The sequence below is a fragment of the Anser anser genome, assembly GCF_964211835.1.
Source record: "Anser anser genome assembly, chromosome: 9".
In the NCBI taxonomy this organism is placed as follows: Eukaryota; Metazoa; Chordata; class Aves; order Anseriformes; family Anatidae; genus Anser; species Anser anser.
Window position 1 is genome coordinate 12,307,227 of NC_139729.1, and position 20,356 is coordinate 12,327,582.

At 41.7% G+C, this 20,356-nt stretch overlaps 1 protein-coding gene across 4 annotated transcripts in view; it reads left to right on the forward strand.

Annotated features, from left to right (window-relative positions):
• Positions 1-20,356, forward strand: part of VPS8 (VPS8 subunit of CORVET complex) — a 77,553-nt gene that overhangs the window by 45,640 nt on the left and 11,557 nt on the right. For 3 of the 4 annotated variants that reach the window (XM_083848785.1, XM_083848787.1, XM_083848788.1), the window contains exons 35-43: positions 4,485-4,626; positions 5,347-5,436; positions 5,862-5,904; positions 6,550-6,653; positions 8,068-8,146; positions 9,562-9,644; positions 17,050-17,130; positions 18,559-18,728; positions 19,645-19,816. In XM_083848785.1, coding sequence (XP_083704911.1) covers positions 4,485-4,626; positions 5,347-5,436; positions 5,862-5,904; positions 6,550-6,653; positions 8,068-8,146; positions 9,562-9,644; positions 17,050-17,130; positions 18,559-18,728; positions 19,645-19,816 — 964 coding nt within the window. Of the gene's footprint in view, positions 1-4,484; positions 4,627-5,346; positions 5,437-5,861; positions 5,905-6,547; positions 6,654-8,067; positions 8,147-9,561; positions 9,645-17,049; positions 17,131-18,558; positions 18,729-19,644; positions 19,817-20,356 lie in introns of all 4 variants that reach the window. The other variant, XM_083848786.1, reaches the window with a different exon arrangement.

The following is a 20,356-nucleotide window of genomic DNA, read 5'->3' on the forward strand; positions in this document are numbered from 1 at the left end:
GATTACTTGACCAAGCCGCCCAAATTTAGCATAAATAGAGATGTGTTTTGATCTATTGACATTTTTCATTTCTATCATTTCGGAATTGCTGCTATATTTCACTGCAAACTTCTCCTTAACTAGTTACTTGTTCCATCTGCTCCTGTTCTTTCAGTATTTCAGCACTGAGTGTTCTCTTTCTGTTGAATCGGTTTCAAATGCTGTAAGGCCTTGATTTTACTTATTTATTTTGTAAGACATATATGCACAGCTCCACTTGCCTTCTAGCAATTGCTAATGCTATTTAAGGAGAAAGCCTGTTTTGTCAATTAGTTGCAGATTATTGTGCTTTATGAGGAGGAGAAGTTGGAAGAGGTAATATCTTAAATTTAGATCTTAAATTTTGATGTGGTGTCAGTGTTTCAGCTCTTGTTGAAGTTAAGTAAAAACCAGTGCTTTAGAAGCTAGCTTGGAAGTAATTGATTTTGGATTTTCCTTAGGTTTTACAATCATCTTTGTGTGGAAGGGATTAAATCCCATGCCTAATGTGTTACTTAGAGGTCAAAATAAAAGAAAAATTTTGCGGAGAAAATATTTTGGTTTGGTTTATAAGAGAGAAATTGGATGATTTAGTTTTTCTGTTCTTGTTTTTAAATAGTAGTTAAGCAGAGATGGTACCCAGCTGGATGTTAACTAAGACTTTGTTGTTTGTGCTGTGATATCGCTTGCAGCAAGTGAGACCCAGCGAAGGTAGTAATTAACCTGTATTTTAATCTTGTGCGTAGAGTGGCTTCCATAATCTCTGAGTAATAGACATATCTAATTTAGCTCTACCACAGAGCTAAATACAACCGTTTTTCCTGTAGTTCTATTCTAATCAAAATCAACATGTATGATATGTTAAATCCAGGTGTAGGAAACAACTTCCTGTATCTGATCCTTCAAAAGATTTCTGCTTTTATCTCCGACACCCGAAGATTCAGCAAGCTGTGTGAGGCCACATGACCTCTCTTACTGTGCCATGTGCGTTGTAGCAAAGTTTGTGGCCATTCCTTTTCCATCTGTTTCAAAGTCCTCTAATTCTCTGCACTACAGTATAATGTTCAGCATCCCGAGTAAGGGAGGTAGACCTTGTACTGACTGTGATGTAGCTGCCAGAATATTCAGTAAGCAAAAGATAAGCAAGAAAGTTATGCATAAAAGAACAAAATACTGCTAAATATTATGACTTCATGTATGGCATCGACTAACCTTGAAGAAAGTCTTATAAGCCCAAAGTTTAACTCATTGTTATTAAACTGTGTTGCCAGGGAGAAGCAGAGATCCTAGATTGCTGGTGGGACTCTTTTATAGCACTCAAGGCTCTGTGGTCTCTTTTCAGTGCTGAGGCTGTCTGCTTCGAAGACGTATCAAACTGAACTGAACTGTATCAAAATGAACTGTGCTGAGGGAGACACAGGAGGATGGAGTAATTTTACTTTGCAAGACCTAATCTGCAGATACACCTCTGCTTTGCACTATTATCTTTACATTAAATAGTGATTAGGTTCTTCTGAAAACATCTCTCTCTTGTCAATCTAAATGTTTATATGCTTTTTCTGAGCAAAATTAATATTAGAATAAAGATTCTAGAGTAGCAAAGGAGCTTTAATGTCTCAAATACGAATGATTGCTTGATCATATGGGGGACAAGACTCATCATGCTAGTATAACTATACTGAGTTGGTGGAATCGCATTAGGGATTTATTTGGCCCATTTAATTTTGCTGGAGATTTATTTTAAAGGAGCTAGAAGGGGGAAGGTAGGAAACAGGGTTAACAGAAATTGCTTAGGGAAATTAAAACCAGATGTCCTTATGGTTTGTATCTTATAAGCAGTCACAGAAAACAGAGAATGTAGCGTATGTTGCTCAGTTCATTGATCACAGCCTTTGCCACCTTTCCACTTTCTCAAGTTCCCTTCTAAAAAAATTGCAATGAAGCATGTCTGTTTGCAGCACAAATTCATGTGTTGTACCAACACATATTTAACAACACAGTGTTCTGGGTCTATTAACATATTAACAAATGCCAAAACTTGTAGGGTGTTACAGTGGTTCTGCTCGCTGACCATGACTCTGGCAAGGCTCAGCTGTGCAAGGTTTTGTGAGAAATCCATGACGATCTCTTCCTTCCAGAAAAGACCATGGCAGAGAATAGTTTTGCAGAGGAACTGTTTGGCATGGTTATACTGAAGATGAAGCAGGTTGTTGAGCTGAGCAGGACCTGCAAGTCTCAGGACAATTGCTTAGTTTTTAACATTATCAAAATCTTGCATTCTTTCCTTTCTCCCTTTTTGTGGATTTCTTAAGTGAAATAGTTAAGGAAAGATTGGCTTGCTCATAAGTCATGAATAGTGGGTGCCAGAGTTATTTCCAAACTAGAAGTTTGTTCTCATTATGAAATTGTATGACATGCCATTTTTCCAGTTTTGGTAGACAGAAATCATTTTAGACAGAGTGCTTTTTTTTTTTTTTTGTCTCTCTCCAGTGTAGTAGCAAAAAGGGTAGAACACTTGTTCTCTTGCAGGTATTGACAGGGTTTATAGGCTCTGTGTTGTGGAAAGAGTGGATGGTGAATGCAGGAGGTTATCTTTTTTTTTGGATTCTTTACTTGATGTCAGAACACAATAGTTTGGATAGAAATTTTTGTATAATTGTGTACATATTTTGGACACTGATCCATAGCTGCGTTAGGCTTTCATTTCTGGGCAAATGCCATTTATTATTCAAGCAGTTGACATTGTGATTACAATAAGCTTCTTCAGGTTTGCTAGGGGCATGGTGTTCTCCTGGTCTTTCTTGGATGATGATAATTCTTGTAGCTCCCAGGAAATGGTAGGGTCGTGTGATATGTTAGACCTTTTCCACCCTGTGGCTGTGGGGTTTGCACGTCCACATACCTTCTGATTACAAATTTCTGTTCAGAAAGGTAACAAAGCTAAATATATACCTTGATCTGTTTTCTTTCCTATCACAAGCTTCAGAACAGGCTTGTTAACAAATATGCTAACAGAGGATAAACTTTTGTTGTTTCACTATGTAATGCATCAATTCTAGAACTGCTATGTGAAGTTTATTTCACAGTGGTGGTGAGTTGCTGTACACTTTGAAGGGTTGCAAGTGTTACGTCTGTCTCTCGGAAAGGATCGTCTGTATCATTCCAGCTCTTGGAAATCTCTTGCTTTTTGTTGCTCTTTAGAAACAAGATGAGTAGAAAACAGGACACAGGGACAGTCATGGGACTGGTCAGAGTTCTGCTCTCTGTTTCCCCCATGTTAGAAGTTTACTCAGTAAGCCAAGGGATTGGAAAATGGCCACTGCACGAACCAGCACAGTGCCAACAGCTGCTGCTGGAAAGGACTTTGAGAAATTTCTTTTAGAGGAACAGCTTTAATAAATGAGTTTAACTGTGATCTGAGCTTTGCCTACAGAAGTTATCGAGGCTGGAATCGGCAGGGAAACCCTAGTCTGGCCTTCAGAGCAGCTCCGGCCAGGCAGCATTATCCACAGTCCTAGCCAAAAGAGAACAGTGTCATGTACTGCTGAGTGCCTGACCATCCTGGCAGTGTCACTTGTGACAGGTTAGAGGAGATCAGGGAGATAGCAAGGGCAGGAAACAGCAGCAATTGGATGTTTTACCTGCTTGTGCTGATTAAACAGGTCCCACGCAGGGAGATGAGGCAGATGTTTTTCGTTCCAGTTTAATATGGTTCTGTGGGGCAGCCGATTACTAAACCCTTGAGAGAAGACGCAGCCTTTGGCTTGGTGCTAAACAATATGCAGGGTCTGGTTTGAGCTCTTACAGTTGGAAATGTGCTCTACTGATAACCGTAGTGTGCATGGAGTTAGACTCTGTTAGAGCAACAAAAATTAACTAGTTTTGTTCGGTTTGAGAACTACCACTAAATAAAAACAGGGATGTTTCCCTAAAAGAAGCATGAAGTTATATCTGAATGAATTAGCAGAGGGGATTGTATTCTAGCAGATGAAACAGTAAAATGTGATAAAGCAGGTCAAAGAACAGTTTCAGAAACAGTAAGCAGAAAGCAATATTTCTTCAAGCATATTCAGAGAGGGTCTATAGGAAAAATAGGTGATCAGCATCTCTAAAAAAACTACTCAGAGACCGTAAGGCTGCATCAAAGAAATTACGTGACTTCTTTGCATGTCTTTGCTATAGAATTGCTGACGAAGCGTCTGTGCTGGGATCTTGTTTCACAGGGGTCTTTGATAGTCTAATTTATACTGAAGCATCAGTAGAATACGTTGTGGAACAAATGAAATGCCTCCTAACAGATATCTAGCACTAGTAACTAGTAGAGACAGCATAATTTTTCTCTTACAGACATATTTTTTACTTGTATAAAGTATAAGAGACAATACACAACTGAGTTAAAAACTCTTCTTTCCAGTCAAACTTCTGAACTAGAATTTGACTTGTCTCCTGTGTCTTTTATTTTCCAGAGAAGGCATCAACCAAGACTTGATTCATTTGCCACCCTGCATCACAGAGCAGTTCATTGAGCTGCTGTGTCAGTACAGCCCAGATGACGTTTTGGAGACGCTTAAAGTTCTGGAATACTGCAGGCTGGAAGAAACCATCCAGGTAGAAAAGATGTGTAAAGACAGGGGCTAGGGGAAGCATTCGCATCAGCTCCTACCAAAGTTACGGATTAGTTCTTAGATATTTGGCCCCTTGAGCTGCTAAACTGCTCTCCTGCACCACTGTTAGCTATATTTAGTATCCTGTTTCTGAATTTAGTCTCAGGGCTAATAAGAAAAGGCTATTAGTACGCTGAATCTACCAAGTAACTGCAGAATACAGATCGTCTGCATTAATGCTGATTAATGTGTTGAAGGTATCTGAAATGATGTAGACAGGGGATTTTGGATAGCAACACTGCCAAAATAGGTATTTCTGCTCCAGTAGTGGGATTGGACTAGATGATCTTTCAAGATCCCTTCCAATCCCTGATATTCTGCGATTCTGTGAAAATTTGACTAATGTTGGGAGGGTGACTGTTTCTTCACTTTATGAAAATTTTAACTAATCATCTATCCTCGATCTGGATATTTATACGTGTACATATACAGATTTAAGGATTTTAACGCTGGTGGTGGCAATAGTGCAACTTCAGAAACAGCGCAGTGTAGCCAGGAGTGGTGGGGGCAGGGGTCTGGCTCAGTGCTCAGACTCGTTAATGTGCCTGTGAACACATGGAGACAAAAATCCTCTCTGACCATCCAGTTCTCCCTGTTTTGTGGAGTAAACAAATGCTGGCAGATTTCTTGAGATAGATTTTCACTTTTTTTTTTTTTGACTTAGATAACCCAGAAACATCAGCTCCATGAAGCTTCCTCATATTTACTGGAGAAGAAGGGAGATATCCATGGTGCCTTTCTGGTCATGCTTGAGGTACTGTACGCTGAAATCCTGAATGTGGCATTTTTGCCATGCTCTTGGTCAGCATGGTGTCCTGTGTTAAGGTTTGGGACAGTCATTGTTTCTCAATTTGTTTCCCACTACAATGCATGGAAGCATTTACCTTCTATCAAAAAACAATATGTTGAGTTGTCTGCAGACTCAGCAGTTCAGTGTATTTTTCTGGCTTGTTCTGAAGGCTGTCTTTAAACATCTACTAGATAATAGATACTGAAATTTGTTTTTGTGGATCAAAAATGTTTCAGTTTCTGTTTTCCTTTCCATATTTAGAAAAATGTATACTATACTTGTTATATTGGGAAATAAAATAAGGGTGAGCCTTAGTAACCATGCCTTTTTAAAAATACTTCCATCAAGATTCTGCAAGTTTACTGTTCTGAGTTCTCTCTTTCTTTCAGCGATTGCAGAGCAAGTTGCTGATGCTTACACAAGATGATGAAAGTAAGAGTTACCAAGTTAAATTCCACTTTCTTTTAAAAAGAGATAAACATAAAAATGTAAAATTCATGTTTGACAACTGGCATGATGAGATCCTTTTTCAGGTTTCTAGGTATTGCAGTGACATTTTTTAAATTGACATTCACGTAGCTGTGGTAGTTATACTGGTAACACTTCCTTATTCTTTCACTCTAATCTCTGTCAAATCTTGTAAACAAACTGTGATTGATTTTGTGTATGGTCAGCTGTCCTGTTAACTCTTTTGATTGCGACTTTTAAGCAGACTTCTCAGAGAATTAAGAATGTTCTGCCTACAGAAAATGAGTATATATGCACAGGTACACTCTTCACTGGCCCCAGGATTCAAGGGTGCACCTAATCAAATGCAGTGCCTGTATTTGTTATTTAATTGTACCGTAAACTACAGCTAAAATCTTCCTTATTTGATTACATGAAAGGTCTTATATGCCCTATTTATTACCGCATTCTGAAAGCGTGCCAATAATCAGGACCTGTCTTCATAATGCAGTAGCTCACTGTAGGGAACAGCTTTTAGATGAACAGCATAATTTTATTTTGCAGAATGATTGGGAGTTAATGTATCTAGTCATTTCTATAATTGCAATTTATTTTTCCCCAAAAATTTAGGTTCAGAACAACTCCCCTTGCTAGAAAACATTGAAGATACCTTAATGAAAACCATTGCTCTTTGCCAGAGGAATTCACACAACTTAAACCAACAACAGCAAGAGGTAAGAGAGTAAAAGCCATATCACTAAAGTCAACAAAGGCCTCTGCATCTCCAGAAGCTCTCTCGTCATGTGCTTTTTCCTTTCCCCACGTATTCCATACTGATATGTGTCAAGCAGCCATTGTTTTGCTCTGCCTTGTGTTCTTGTTGTGCTGCTTCAGGTTTTAAACCCGTGAGAGAAATGCTCACATGTGAAGCACAAAATAAAGTGTATATTAGCAGTGGAGAAGGAGATGAGATAGTATCCTTTCCCCATTTTTAGCTTTAGTTGAAATTTTGGCTTGAATGTTAATCAGGCACTAAAGAAAGCAACGGATCATTACTTGTGTAACCTTGCATCAAGCCGTTGGCATACTTAGATTTGTGTCATCTTTATGCTGGCAGAAAGCTGATGCTACTTGCACTGTGGCTGCAGAATATTGCTGTTCTGAATACTTGAAAAATCCTGAATTTAACGTTAGCCTGGTCTTGAAGGGGTGGAGACAATACAGCTTGCCTGAGCTCTTGCAGAGAGAACTGGGTACGCCTTGTATTGAGGTTGTGTTTTCATTTTGCTGATGTCAGTGGCATAGAACCTATTTTTAGTCCTAATAGCATGCATAACTTAGGTAACTGAATTCAAAACTGAGAATGTTGTTCCTGTGTCTGAAGATCTGACATGTCTGGAAGTCAAGAATTCTGTCACTTTTTCTTAGTGCTGTCCAGTGTAGGAGGTGACCTGCTTAGTTTCTTTTGTCAAATGATTTCATTGTGCAACAGACAGCTGCTGTGTTTTTGTTGAAGAGGTGACTACAAGTGCAGAGAGGGCTTATGGCCTGCCTAATTGGAGTTAGTGTTTTCTCTCACACTGGGTTCTGTTCCACCTGGTGGAATTGCTTTGTTGATGCCCAAGAAAGATCAGACTAGTCACTGGATGAAGGTCCAGCTTCCCACGTACGATATCATGTGAATTCTCACAACTGGGGAATTTATGTGTCTCTTTCCATTTGCGGACCTGTGACTGTGCTATCTGTTACGTAAGCAGTCTCTATGTCAGAGACTTTGCATCTTGCATGTAGTAGTAGTTGGGGACTGTGAATGAAGTAGATTTCTTATGTTGTCAAAATATTAGGAAATAAACAGTGAGAAAGAAGAAGGAACAACAGGAGCCAAAGGTCTTCTCTGTGCTCAGATCCAATCAAACAGTATCTTGCTCTAATATACGAGCAATCTAGACTGAAAGCAGATCCACAAGTACTTTCTGATTACTTTAATATATTTCAGTTCTATTCCACTGCAGTGAAAACATAAGAATGTATTTTTGTTTTTCAGAATGTGCAAGTGAGCCTTCAGAAATGGACTTTGATACTGGTCACACCTCATTTTTAGTTTTGCTATGTTCTTATTGTTTTTTTCCTTGCATTCAATTATTTTAGGCACTCTGGTTTCCCCTACTGGAGGCTATGATGTCCCCACAGAAACTGTCTGGTTCTTCACAGTATCGGTATGCTGAATGTAAGTATTTTGATTCTTTTGTGACCCCAAATATTAATCAAAGCCTGTGTGCTGTCTTTTGTCCTCTACTGATTGAATAGAAGAAAATCAGTTTCGTTACTCAGTTCCTAAATTCCGTCCTCTTGCAGTAGATCTGAATTGCAGTGGCTGTAGAACTGAGCTCGGCTTGGTGCTCAGTTGGGTAGACTGCAGCTGTCAGGTAGTTTTTGTTTTTAGCTTTGAGTGGAAGAGGGACCCTACCACAGCCTCTTCTGATCAGCTGGTTCCATTGAGATGGTCTCTGTGGAGGAAAAAAAAAAAAAAAAATGTGCACAGTGTGTATGAAGGCTTTCTAGGCTGTAATTAAGTTTGTAAACTTTGGAAACTTCTGACATAACACTGTCATCTTCCCTACCTAGCCTTTTTGTTACGGTATCTCTTCATCTGTCTATTGTATTTAAAACTAGTAGAAAATACAGTAAATTTTCGACTCCAGTTCCACCCCCCTGAATCAGTTGTGGGTGTCATTAGCACATCTAAAGTAGTACTCCTGAAAGGGACTTAGAAACTAGGATTTTGGGACAGAATAATGCCTTTGCTTGATTACAGCACTGTACTTCGCAGTGATTGTAATCATGCATGGTTAAGGATCACAACACGTTACAAGAAAATATGATGGTTATCATCCTGTCTGGTCTCCCTCTATTTCTTCCCTTCCAGTGACTGTTAGCTGTATCTGGATTCATGGGGATAGATTGATAAGCCAAAAATAAAAATCACCCCTCTTCCCTCAACTCATCTTTTCCTCTAAATTTAGAATGCCCTCTTGATTACCCATTTCGAGAGCTGATGCCTGCAGAATAGAGATTATCTGAAGTGATATCAGAAATGGTGAGAATGTAACACACTTGGATCCCACAGAACTGTTTTTGTTTTCATTCCTAATGTGCATATCTCCCAAACTGCTCTAGCTATCTAATTATCCCCACAAAGAAGCTGAATTGCTGGTGTCTGCATGTATCAGTTATTGGCTCTTACTTTAGGGAATTGGGCATCGAGGGAGGGGTAAAAGACATTTCATGCAAAGGTTAATGCTAGGAAATCCTGGAGTCATTGGGATTATAACATGAACTAGGGTTGCAGGTTGACTTCTGTTAGCAGTAAGAAAAGTGAATGACAGTGTTACAAAGAAAGTCTCAAGATGTGAAAATTTACTGTAGGTAGGAAGTAGGAGGGGAGGAGAGGCATTGTGATAACATTTTTTATGTATACTTTCTGATGCAAAAAGCTGCATGTGCTTAGTAGAAAACGTGCACAAAAGTGGTGAAAATGGTTCTCATACTAGAAAACACGAACTGAAATAAAACTCTTAATCTGAAAGATGCCCCTCCTTGAATCCTAATGAATGTTGGTGATTTTTATGCATGATATTTCAGCCTTGAAGAGTTTGACAATGCAAGTGCTGAACAACATGGCTGCATTTATCGCTCTTCCCTCAATCCTACAGAGAATTCTGCAGGTGAGTTTCTGAAAAGAAGAAGAGAGTGCACAAAGTTTTACCAAGCTATGCTATTCAGTTATTGGGAGCAGCTGAACACATTCCTGATGTAACAATTTTTAGGCCATTAAATGTCAGATTGGCTGATTGCCTGGTTCAGAGTATTTCTGTAAAAGTTCAGCTGGCAAGAAGTAAGTTGGAAAACTTGGTAGAATGGCCTGGAGAACTTGGCAGTCTGAGGAGACATGGGAACGCACACATCTTTGTGAAACCAGGTAGTTTCTGCAAACCAAATAAAATGGTATCTCAGAAGCTGGAATTACTTTGAAGGGAAACTCTCAACTATGGAGTCACAGAGTGGTTAAGGTTGGAAGGGATTCTGGAGATCATCTAGTCGAACCTCCCTGCTCAAGCAGGGTCACCTGCAGCACATTGCACAGGATCATGTCCAGGCAGGTTTAGAATATCTCTGGAGAAGGAGATTCCACAACCTCTGCGTGCAACCTTGTTCCTGCACTCTGTCCTCCTCACAGAAAAGTCCCATCGTATTCAGGTGGAACTTCCTGTGTTTCGGTATGTACCTGTTGCCTCTTATCCTGTTACTGGACACCACTGAAAATAGGCTGGCCCCATCCTCTTGACACCCTCCCTTAAGATCTTTGTGTATGTTGATACGATTCCCTCTCAGCCTTCTCTTCTCCAGTCTAAAGAGGCCCAGCTCTTTCAGCCTTTCCTCATAAGAGAGATGCTCCGGTCCCCTGATCATCTTTCTAGCTCTCCACTAGACTCTCTGCGGTAGTTCCATGTCCCTCCTGTACTGGGGAGCCCAGAACTGGGCACAGTACTCCAGGCGAGGTGTCACCAGGGCTGAGGAGAGGGACAGGATCACCTCCCTCGACCTGCTGGCAACACTCTTCTAATGCACCCCAGGATACCCCTGGTCTTCTTGGCCACAGGGACACACTGCTGGCTCATGCTTAACTTGTTGTCCACCAGGACTCCCAGGTCCTTCTTTGCAGAGCTGCTTTCCAGCAGGTCTAGGCACTGCTACAGAGGTAAAGCCACTGGGAAGTTCTTAAAACTTGGAACTAAATATGTTGACAGTCATTTAGATGAAGTGCTAGAGCGGACAGTTATGGGAACGTTAAAATTTGTAGGCTTTGGAGAGAGATATCAAAACTGGGCCATTTTGGTTGATGTTATGGTGTACAATTTGAGATTTTTTAAGTGAGCAGCAAACATTTTACAAAAGAGGTGATATCAAATATGTGTCTTGGGTTGAATAATCACAAGCAGATTTGATTTGTTAAATTGTAAAATAGACAAAAGACGAGGTAGGGATTTAATAGCAAACCTTGAGAAATGCAGAAGATGAATTAGGGAAATTGTCTGAATTGTGTGGTGGAACAATTGAAAGGTTGAGAAGGTGCTGAATTACTCTTCACTTTCTGGTCCAGATGGAAGGAAAAGTGGAAAAGGGGGACAGGCTTCATGGGGTGAATGCATACCTGTAGCACCTATTAGTTTGATTTTAATATTATGCACAATCTCAGGTTTTGGAAAAAGTCATAATTAAAGACATTGAAAGATATAAATGAGTGGATAGAAAGGGTGATCAAATAAAATACTGTTTTATCAGGGGTAGAAAGTGTCAAGCAAACTTAATGCCTCTTCAGTAATGTTTCATTCCATTTTAACAGCAGCATTAGTTATGGTTTCCTGTTGAGCTTTGTTTGATGTTTAATGTAGGCAGGAAGTGGTACAAAAGCTGTGAATGAGTAAGTGGGGAGGTTGGCAGGGGGCTCTCCTGGTTTGTTTTGGGTATTGCCAGAAGGCGGGCAGGGGCAAACCAGTGACCACTGTGAAGACAGCACATCTGGGAGGTATTGCAGTGCGGAGGAGGGTCCTGATCCGCCTTGGGAAGACTTGGAAACTCTTGTTTTCAGGTCTTCAAATATTTCGTGCCCTTTTTTGTTCTCAGAGTCTCTCTTCTTAAGCAGAAATAAAACTGTCTGCTAGAGGCTGGAATTCATGTCCTGGGGGCAACAGAAGAGTGAAATGTATTTCAGTTGTACAGTGAAATGGTTGGCGTGATGGCAATATTGCCTAAGGTGTGTCATGAGAAGTACTGCTACTATGGACAGAAACGTCCAAGGCATTATTTAGCATAGCATGTGCAAATCTGTTGACTGGTTTTGGAGGTATGGGGAAGATTGCTCCTGTTCATCCCGTTTCCCTGGTCAACTTTACAAATTCAGTCTGACAAAACAGAGATTTAAGAGGCAAACATTTCTGTGCAGCTGCAACAAAAAATGGTGAGAGATGACGACTTATAAACACATTCTGGGAGAGGAACTGAATTCCTGGTAACAAATATTAGTATAATTTCACAAAGCAGTAGTTAGTAATTAGTACCTTGTAGCTTAAAAGCAGGTGTAGGGAAAATAGTGTTATAAACCTCAGTATAAGATCCTGTGGAAGAGAACATGGTACTGATTTATTAGATCTCTAAGTTGATTTTGCCTCTTTGTGCTTGTTCTTTCATAGATTTTATTCACTCACATATTTGCATATACCTGAGATGTATGGGAATGAGTGGTCAGACCATGCTCATTTGTGGGCAGCACAGAAGTTGTCAGCTGTCACCTTCTCACTGCACCTCTGGGGTTCCTCTGTTGATGACTGCTTAGTACTGGGCAGCCTAATAAAAACCTTTAGAAGTTGCTGGCTGTTATAAGGTGGATTTTTACCTTAGAATCTCACTTAAGCTTTTGTAAATCGTCGTCTGGATTGCTGCACGTCATGATTTCTCTGGTTTTCAATATAGGCTTTAAAGATACATCTGTAGTCTGCTACAGGTGTGTGATAACCTGCAAACTTGTCATCTTCCTCGTGTTAGGATGTAGGGTCTCCTGATAACGTCTGTGCTGGGCTCTGCACAGGTCTGCAGCCTTCTGTTAGCCTTGGCCTAACACCTTCAGCTTTGCAGCTGGAAAGTGTCTTTTGTTACCAAGGCAGACCATTCAAACCTTTGTTCTTGTGCTTAAAAACATGCATTTCCATTCACATCATTCATACCAACCTTTATTTCTGTTACAGATCTCTAAATGGGATTTTATGAGACTGAGAGGCCAACGTTGCTGTAGGTCACTTTCAGAATCAGAATCACTAGATTGGAAAAGATCTCCGAGATCATCTGGTCCAACCATTCCCTTACTACCCACTAAACCATGTCCCTCTTTCCATAGTGTTGTAGCTGTGTTTTACTAAACTGTTGCTTCAGGGCTTGCAGTGGATGCCTGTGGGAGTTTTCCTTTAGGTTTTATTTCAGCGCACAGCTTGGCCCGTGGAAGAAAGGTTCTTTGAACTCAGCTGGGAAGATGATGTGAACAGTGATGAACGTGTCTTATAGCGTGGCCATGTCTTGGGTGCTCAGCTCAGATATTCAGGGGTTTTGAACACTCGTTGGGGTGGTTTGGGATCAGGAACAAGACTTCCCCTGTGTTAGACAGTTAGCACTGGATTTTTTTGCCTCCCTGCGTAGTGTGATCTGTCATCTGCTTCCTTGGATTGCTTGGGAATGCCACTTAAGTGCGCTGCAGGGAAGGTTAACAACACGGCATGCTTACATGGTGCTTCCCCAGAACAGCTTTCTGAACTAGAGGTTGTCTCTTTCTTGTTAGCCCTAGGTTGGATATTCCTTTTGCAAAGCTGCGTAGTGACTCTTGAAGCCACGTGAAATTCTAAACCCGGGTGCCAAACAGCGCTGTCGTGGCTCTGAGCAGTGTGTAGCTTGTTGAAAGCGTTACCAATGTGCCACTTTAACTGTGATCTTAAGTGAATGCTTAATCTAGCTCTTCTGGGCCCTCTTTCTCAAGATATTTCTGTGAAATCCAGAAGTACAAGGGGTGCTTGAAGTCTGAAAACACCCTCGAAAGCTGTTGCAGCAGAGGTCAGGTTTTTGTGGTGGAGCATAGATGAGCTGGATCTGCTGGTGTGGAAGGTAGAACAGCTGCCCAGGAATTAATGTGTTTTTGTAAGGTGGATGACATCAGTAAACTGAGGTAGATTATCTTCCCTTTTCTGAAAAGGAATTAGATTATTCCAGTTTTAGTGGACTGTTTTTCTTCCTCTTCTGTGCTTAACTGCCTAGAGATTATACCTTATGCAAATGTTAACTTTGCAAGCAAAATGCTGCGCTAAAGGGCACCTTGCAGTGAGCTGGGACCAGACTCCACAGCTTTCACAGAAAATTGGTAGATTCGTGGCATCTGTCTGTGAAAGTGCATTGACTCAACTTTATACTATTGAAGTCATATGAAATAAAGATTAATAGATTTATGTTCTTGCTCATCCTTAACAAAAACGTTATTTATTAAACAGTCTGAAATAACCACGTTAGGGGTGATACTAGAGGAATCCTCTTGAGCGTTATGGAAAAATTCAGTGTCATTACAGATGTGAACGCTGTCTGATGAGGGCTGAAAGGTTGAGTGTTAATTCCCTTACAGAGCTCTAATCCTTCATAAATGTTTTGTAAGTCGATCCAGCTGTTGCATCCTACAAAACAGAGAAATAGAGAAACCAGAAATTTACATCCTACCTGTAGGAACCCCATACTGGGGAGGGAAGGAAAGAAGGAATCTCTAAAATCTGTTAGCATGGAAGCAGAGAGATTCAAAAAGCCTTTTCTTTAATTTTTTTTTCCCATACCTGCTTAGGGTCCTGCCTGTCCTTTTCTTTCCAGACCTGGAGGTGTCTGGATTAATTTTACGTACAAGAGTTACTCTGTCCCCTTGCAAATCAGATGAAGCTTCAGCTGCACATGAGTGCATTTTCTGAGTTCATAGCGCATTAGCACAGTTCTGTGAGTGCTGTCAGCAAAGAAATTTCTGTTTCCTGGTCCCAGGAAAAAGGGGAAATGGAGGAGACAGAACTGGCTCAGAGGCTGCATGAGCATCTCTGGTTTGCATACCAATACTGGCCGACTTTTCCCGAGGTGTGTGTTTGTGTAGCCATGCTGGGCAGTGAGTTTGGCTTTGGCATACGATGGTGAGTGCGCCACATCCCTGAGGAAATAACCAGCCAGGGGAAAGTAGCTGTGTTCTCTTCCTGACTTGGCACAACTCACTTCTAGTAATGGGCCACCCCATACAGTGCATTCAGAGCATGTATGAATCCCAGAGACAAATTTTACAAGGTGGAATTAATGAAACATATTCCTCCCTGAAGGTAATTGATCCCATCAGGCTCTTGTGGCTGTAAATTTTGTGAGGGCTGAAAGCAGCAAATTGGAAGAAAGCTTTATAACTTGCTAGGAATGTGGACTTACAGATCTGGATTTCATTCTCAAGGCAGGTAAACAGCTGCAGCCTAGGACTGTGCAGCACTCTCCTTAATGGCTGCCAGCAGGAAATGTGCATGGGCCACTTGCACTTGACTACCAGGCTGTAAGGTTTCGCTAGACCACATGGCTCCTCTGTAGAGGAAAGCCAATTCTCTTCCTATCTGCTGATTTTTTTAGAGACTATCAAGCCTGACTTGAGAAAAAACTGAGCATCTGAAAGGTGGCCATCAGACTCACATCCTTCCTCTGCAACTCTGAAGGTGGCTCTTTGATTCCTCTCGTGTTCACGTTTCCTCTTCCTCCTCCTGTACCTCTGTAAAGAAAAGAAACAAGCTGCACTGAAAGTGGCAGCTTGCAGCTTGGGAAGCCTTATTTGCTCTGTGTAAATGGTTGCCTCTGTACAGTTTGGGTTACCTGTTTGGCTTTCCTTGGCCATGTGCTTGAGTTCTTCAGAAAAGTATCAGGTGAATACAGAAAGAACATACTCCGTACATACATGCTGGGTTGGGAGTCCTGCCTTCTCTGTTGCTCTCTATAATTCATACGGTGACTCAGTGTAGTGTACTTTCTATGTTGTTGCTTTTAAATTATACATGCAGAAGGAAAGCTTAATGTTGTTTGAGGCCGAACTGTTTACCTAGCAAAAAAAAGTAGCCTTTGCAGCTTGTCAGGCTCTTCTGTGTATCCCAAATCTACAGCCTCGAGTGGACTCAAGTGATACTACTCAGTGCTGGTTTTATTTAGGCTTGCATGTTGGCATTTCTCCCCATCACATTTCCTGTGAAAGCTGTTGTCCAGAATTGCCTGCCTGACTTTCTGTCCCTATTTTGGTGTTCTCTCTGGGTGTCTTGCAGTCTAACTTCCATGCTACTTGTCTCTTCTTTGCCAACTTGCTTTTCTGCTCTTGATTCTCCTCTCTCTGGCTCTCAGTCCCAGCGTGGAATCAGCCTTGCTCCTGCTTTTCCTCATTCATCTAATCCAGAACTTGTTTATCTAGGCCCTTCTGTCCCTGTTTCCGCCATGCCTCCATCACTTTTCTACCTCGGTGTTACTTTCCTTATCGCATCTTGCCAGTCCATCTCTACTTTTGCCCATGTCTTGCCCATTCCACCAGTCAGCTGCTTCTTGGCTTTCAGCAGCCTTCCTCCCATTTGCCTTTCACTGCCTCCCAGCAGTGCAAAATATTTTTTCCAAGTCCAGTTCAATGACTGCCAGTCTCTGGAATTTGTATGCTGTACAAAGTCCCCTGATCCTCTTTTGAAGCATTCCTGGTCGACTTGTTCTGATTATAGGCAGGTGCGTGCCAGCTTGGGACGGGGAAGGGCACAGCTTTGCTCTCTTGCGGATCAGGCTGTCCGGCCACAGAGGCAGAACAGAAGCTGGGCAGCACCGTGTGGATCACAGCGCTGCAGGAGCCAGTAGCAGATCCTGCAACCACCCTCTCTGCCCTTCTTTGCTTCCCATTTATGTTAAAGACACAAAGCTCGCCCCAGAACGGGAGATGCACCCTAGGCCAGGATTCCTGTCCTGTGCTGAGTGATGCCTCAGAGGTGGCTGGGGAGGAGGAGGAGAGGTTTGGTTTGGAGCAGGCGTAAGGAAGCTGGCTGAGCTGTGCCAGGGCAGTGACTCGTAGCCTAGCCCTTCTCTTGTGCTACGGGGAAATGGAAGTAGAGCTGCTCAGGGCACGTGGAACCAGCCCCAAGTGGCACCGCGGGTGGAGTCGGTGCCTCTGCTCTTGCTGCGGGGTGCTGCTTGTTGTTTCCTCTCATATTCCTCGAATGCATTCTCTAGTCAGCTCTTGCACCTCCTGAAGTTCCCAAGGTCACATCTGAACTCTTTTGACCCAAGTACCGTAATCAGTATTGATGATGCCATCTACTTGGTTTTGCTAGTCACCAGTTTTCGCATCGATACGTATGGTTGCTGTGCCTCCTTGTGTGTGTGCGGTGTCTTTATATCCGGAGTCGTAACTTCTGTGTGTGATGGCAACCTGGAGGGGAGGGAGAAGTGGGGGGGGCTGGCAATAACAAATTAGCACGTTCTGTGATGCAGCTTCTCGTTTCTCGTTTCTTCACACAGGATCCAGTTTATGGAAAAGGGAAACTTGGAGAAATTCAAGGACTTGTCCTGGGAATGCTGGACACTTTTAACTATGAACAAGTAAGTTGCATGCATTTCTGTTCTGTCCACCCCTAAATACAGGGATTCTTTTTAGTGTCTAGCCTGCTTTGCTCTCTGATTTGCTATCTCTGCAAGCAAAGTAAATGGACACACAAGTGATCTATAGTTGTGTGATCTGGGGAAGGGGAATGAGCTTGTGTAGCTTGCAAACAGATTACAACTGAAGGGACTGACAGGTACATGATGATGTGAACACCTCTGTAGTGGAGATTTATGTTAAATGTACTGGAAGCATGAGCACCTGCTTTTTTTTTTTCCAACTGATCCTGCAGTTAGGGAGTCAAAGGCACAACCAATATGGTTTGTTTTTTTAACATGATTTTAAATATGTGCCTTTTAAATTAGTCTGTTTTGCCATTTCCCAGTGGTAATGCTGCACTTCTTTTGTCACCCTATTACGTTTTACCTGTCTCACTCCTGCCTTTCTCTGTTCAGTCTTAAATCCCAGAGAGTCTCCAACCTTCTACGTTTTATAAAGGTTATTTTTTCCTGAAACAGAATGCGTAGTCTTCCTCCAAACTCACTGTCTCCTGTTCTTTCTACCATAAAGCGCTACCATTTTAGCTACTGCTCAGGCCTCCATGCAGCATCATCCAATTTAAAAATAAAATGGGAAATAGCTTTACTGTAGAGGACTGAATGTAAAGAGAGATTCTCTGAGTTTTTGAGGAAGGTCTGCTCTGAGCGGCACAGGCTCTCTGATCTGTTGTTGCTAGCAGTTGTCTGGTAAAGGCTGTGTATTCATTATATGGACCAGCCCACTGCCTTTGATTTTTGTCTTTCTAAGGAACCACCGATACAACCTCTGAAGCCTTTTGTGAGTTGCTATTACAGGGCATAAATAAGTCACAGATCAAAGCACCTATCCCTGATACCTGTTTTGTTGTTGCTTAAGGAAGCACTGGCCACTAAAAACTAAGGGTGTTTTGCTTTTGGTTCTTAGAAATAAAGATCTCAGTTGGGAAGAGTTAGCAGATGAGATTCAGTGTTCTTTCGTATTTTAATTGTGATAGTGCATTGGACTTTGATTTTTATCTGTATGTTTCTAATAAAATAGGGGGTTATATGCAGTAACTTACCAGGTAGAGAGGAAAAGAAGTCTGGTACAGAAGATGACAAGATGAGCTTGCTCTCCCACATCTCTTTTAATGCTCTCAGACAAAAATCAATAAAGCACTTATCTACCTATTTAGGAGTGAAAAGGTGTCGTCGGCATTAACTTGTGGTAAAAAGATAAGTATTTTGAAGACAGCAGCTACAAAACGTAAAATAAGCAATTTTGTGTGGTTGGGTTTGTTCTTAGCAATCTGATAAGCTGCTTGTTACGAAGAACTGAACAGTGTGGATTTTCTGCACTGTGAAGATGACAAAATGACTTAGTTATTCTGCGTATTGTCTTCCACACAGACCCTTCTAGAGACAACTACGAATCTTTTAAACCATGATCTCCACTGGTCCCTGTGTAACCTAAGAGCTTCTGTCACTAGAGGGCTTACCCCAAAGCAGGATTACTGCTGCATTTGTCTACAGCAGTACAAAAGAAGGCAAGAAACTGCTGATGAAATCATTGTTTTCAGGTAAAGTTAAGAGGATAGATTCACAGATGTGTTCATGTTAGTAGCTTAAAATTTAAAAAAAAAAAAAAAAGCCACTGGTCTTCTCTAAGTAATGGTATGTGTTCCTGTGGGTGTGTATCTCCTGTTCCCTTGCACTGTGAACGGGCTGGCCAGTCAAACTGATCATAGCCAGACTTCTTTGCATGTAGTCAGCTCTGTCTTAGCTGAAAAAAATTCCCTTACAGTTTTGTGAGAGCAGTTCGGTAAGCTGTCAATTCACATCAGCTCTCCTGCCAAAGCATGTGTTAGCAGAAGGTGATTCTCTGATGTGCATGGACAGCACAGTCCTTGCTGATACCCATAACCACCTGTGTGCCCCTACTGAGCAACGCTGTAAAACAGAGCAGAAACTCTTTGCAGAGCTTCATAAAACGTAAATGGTCTGAAAACTAGATGCAGCAAGTAAAACTAGGGACACTGTGTTTTGCTGCCAGCTGACCTACTGCTGTTCTGTGCCAAATACAGTGCTTTGTGCTGGGGAAGTCTTGGGGCCCAGTGGATACCTGTTGTCCCAGAAATAATTGCAGCGTTGTGGTTTTATTTGCCTATATTTGTACATCTCGGATCTATTGCAGCCCTGATGATGTGCTCTGGTACCTCTAATGTTCCTGTCTGTGGCCAAGTGGCTGTAAAACAGGATCATTATTCCTTTAGTATTGTGATCTGTAACTGCATCAGCAAGTGCACATCTGCTGGTACTTTTGCAAGGCTAGAAATCCTGCAGGAGAGCGTGGAGGTATGAAGGGAGTGTACACACTGCTGGTGTGTATGTAGCCAAACAGACTTATTTCCATTGACCAGAGATTTCCTCTCCAAACTGTAGTGCTGATAGGCTGCATTACCCTGCTTTAACAGAAGTTTTCTCCTGCCTTTACAGCTGTGGCCACTTGTACCATTCTCTGTGTCTGCTGAGTAAAGAGTGTGGGGTAGTAACCAAAGGCCTGATGCGGTGGATGTGCTATAAATGCAATTCAAGCAACAAGGGAGGAGGAAAACTGAGTGAGAACTTCTCAGAGCTGAAAAAAGGAAGTGCGACATCCTTGACGCAGGTAAGGCTTGTAAAGCGTTTTCTTTCCAAGTTAACTTCTAGACTTCAGTGCTTTGTTTTCATGTCGTACTCTGCTTCCAGACAAGCCTACGATCAGTGTCAAACAGTATCTGCAGTTAGCTAGTCACATTTATGGAGGTCATTTTGTTTTGGTGTGAGTATACAGAGCTGTGCAAGAAAAGGTAATGTGTCCATCCAGAAGGTCTGGGAACCACTAGCCAGCATGAAGGGAAGCTAGATACGTGCAGCTGATTACCTGACAGATGCATCCACTGCTTTGTCTTGTTTGTGAGAGCCTGAGATGGGCCAATGGGGACAGTTCCTTTCAAACCAAATTTAGCTGGGTTTTGTGTAAAACTTGTAGTAAAAGCTGGTGCATTCCTCGTGGTTGGACCGTAGAACCTCTGTTCTACCTTCCTAGCCTGGCTCTGGGTAAGAGATCTGGCATTGATTTGACTAGTAAAATGCTAGCACAATGTTTAAAGAAGCTTGCATGTAAACAAAACTGCTGCAGCTGTATTTAGGCAAGAGAACGGATAAT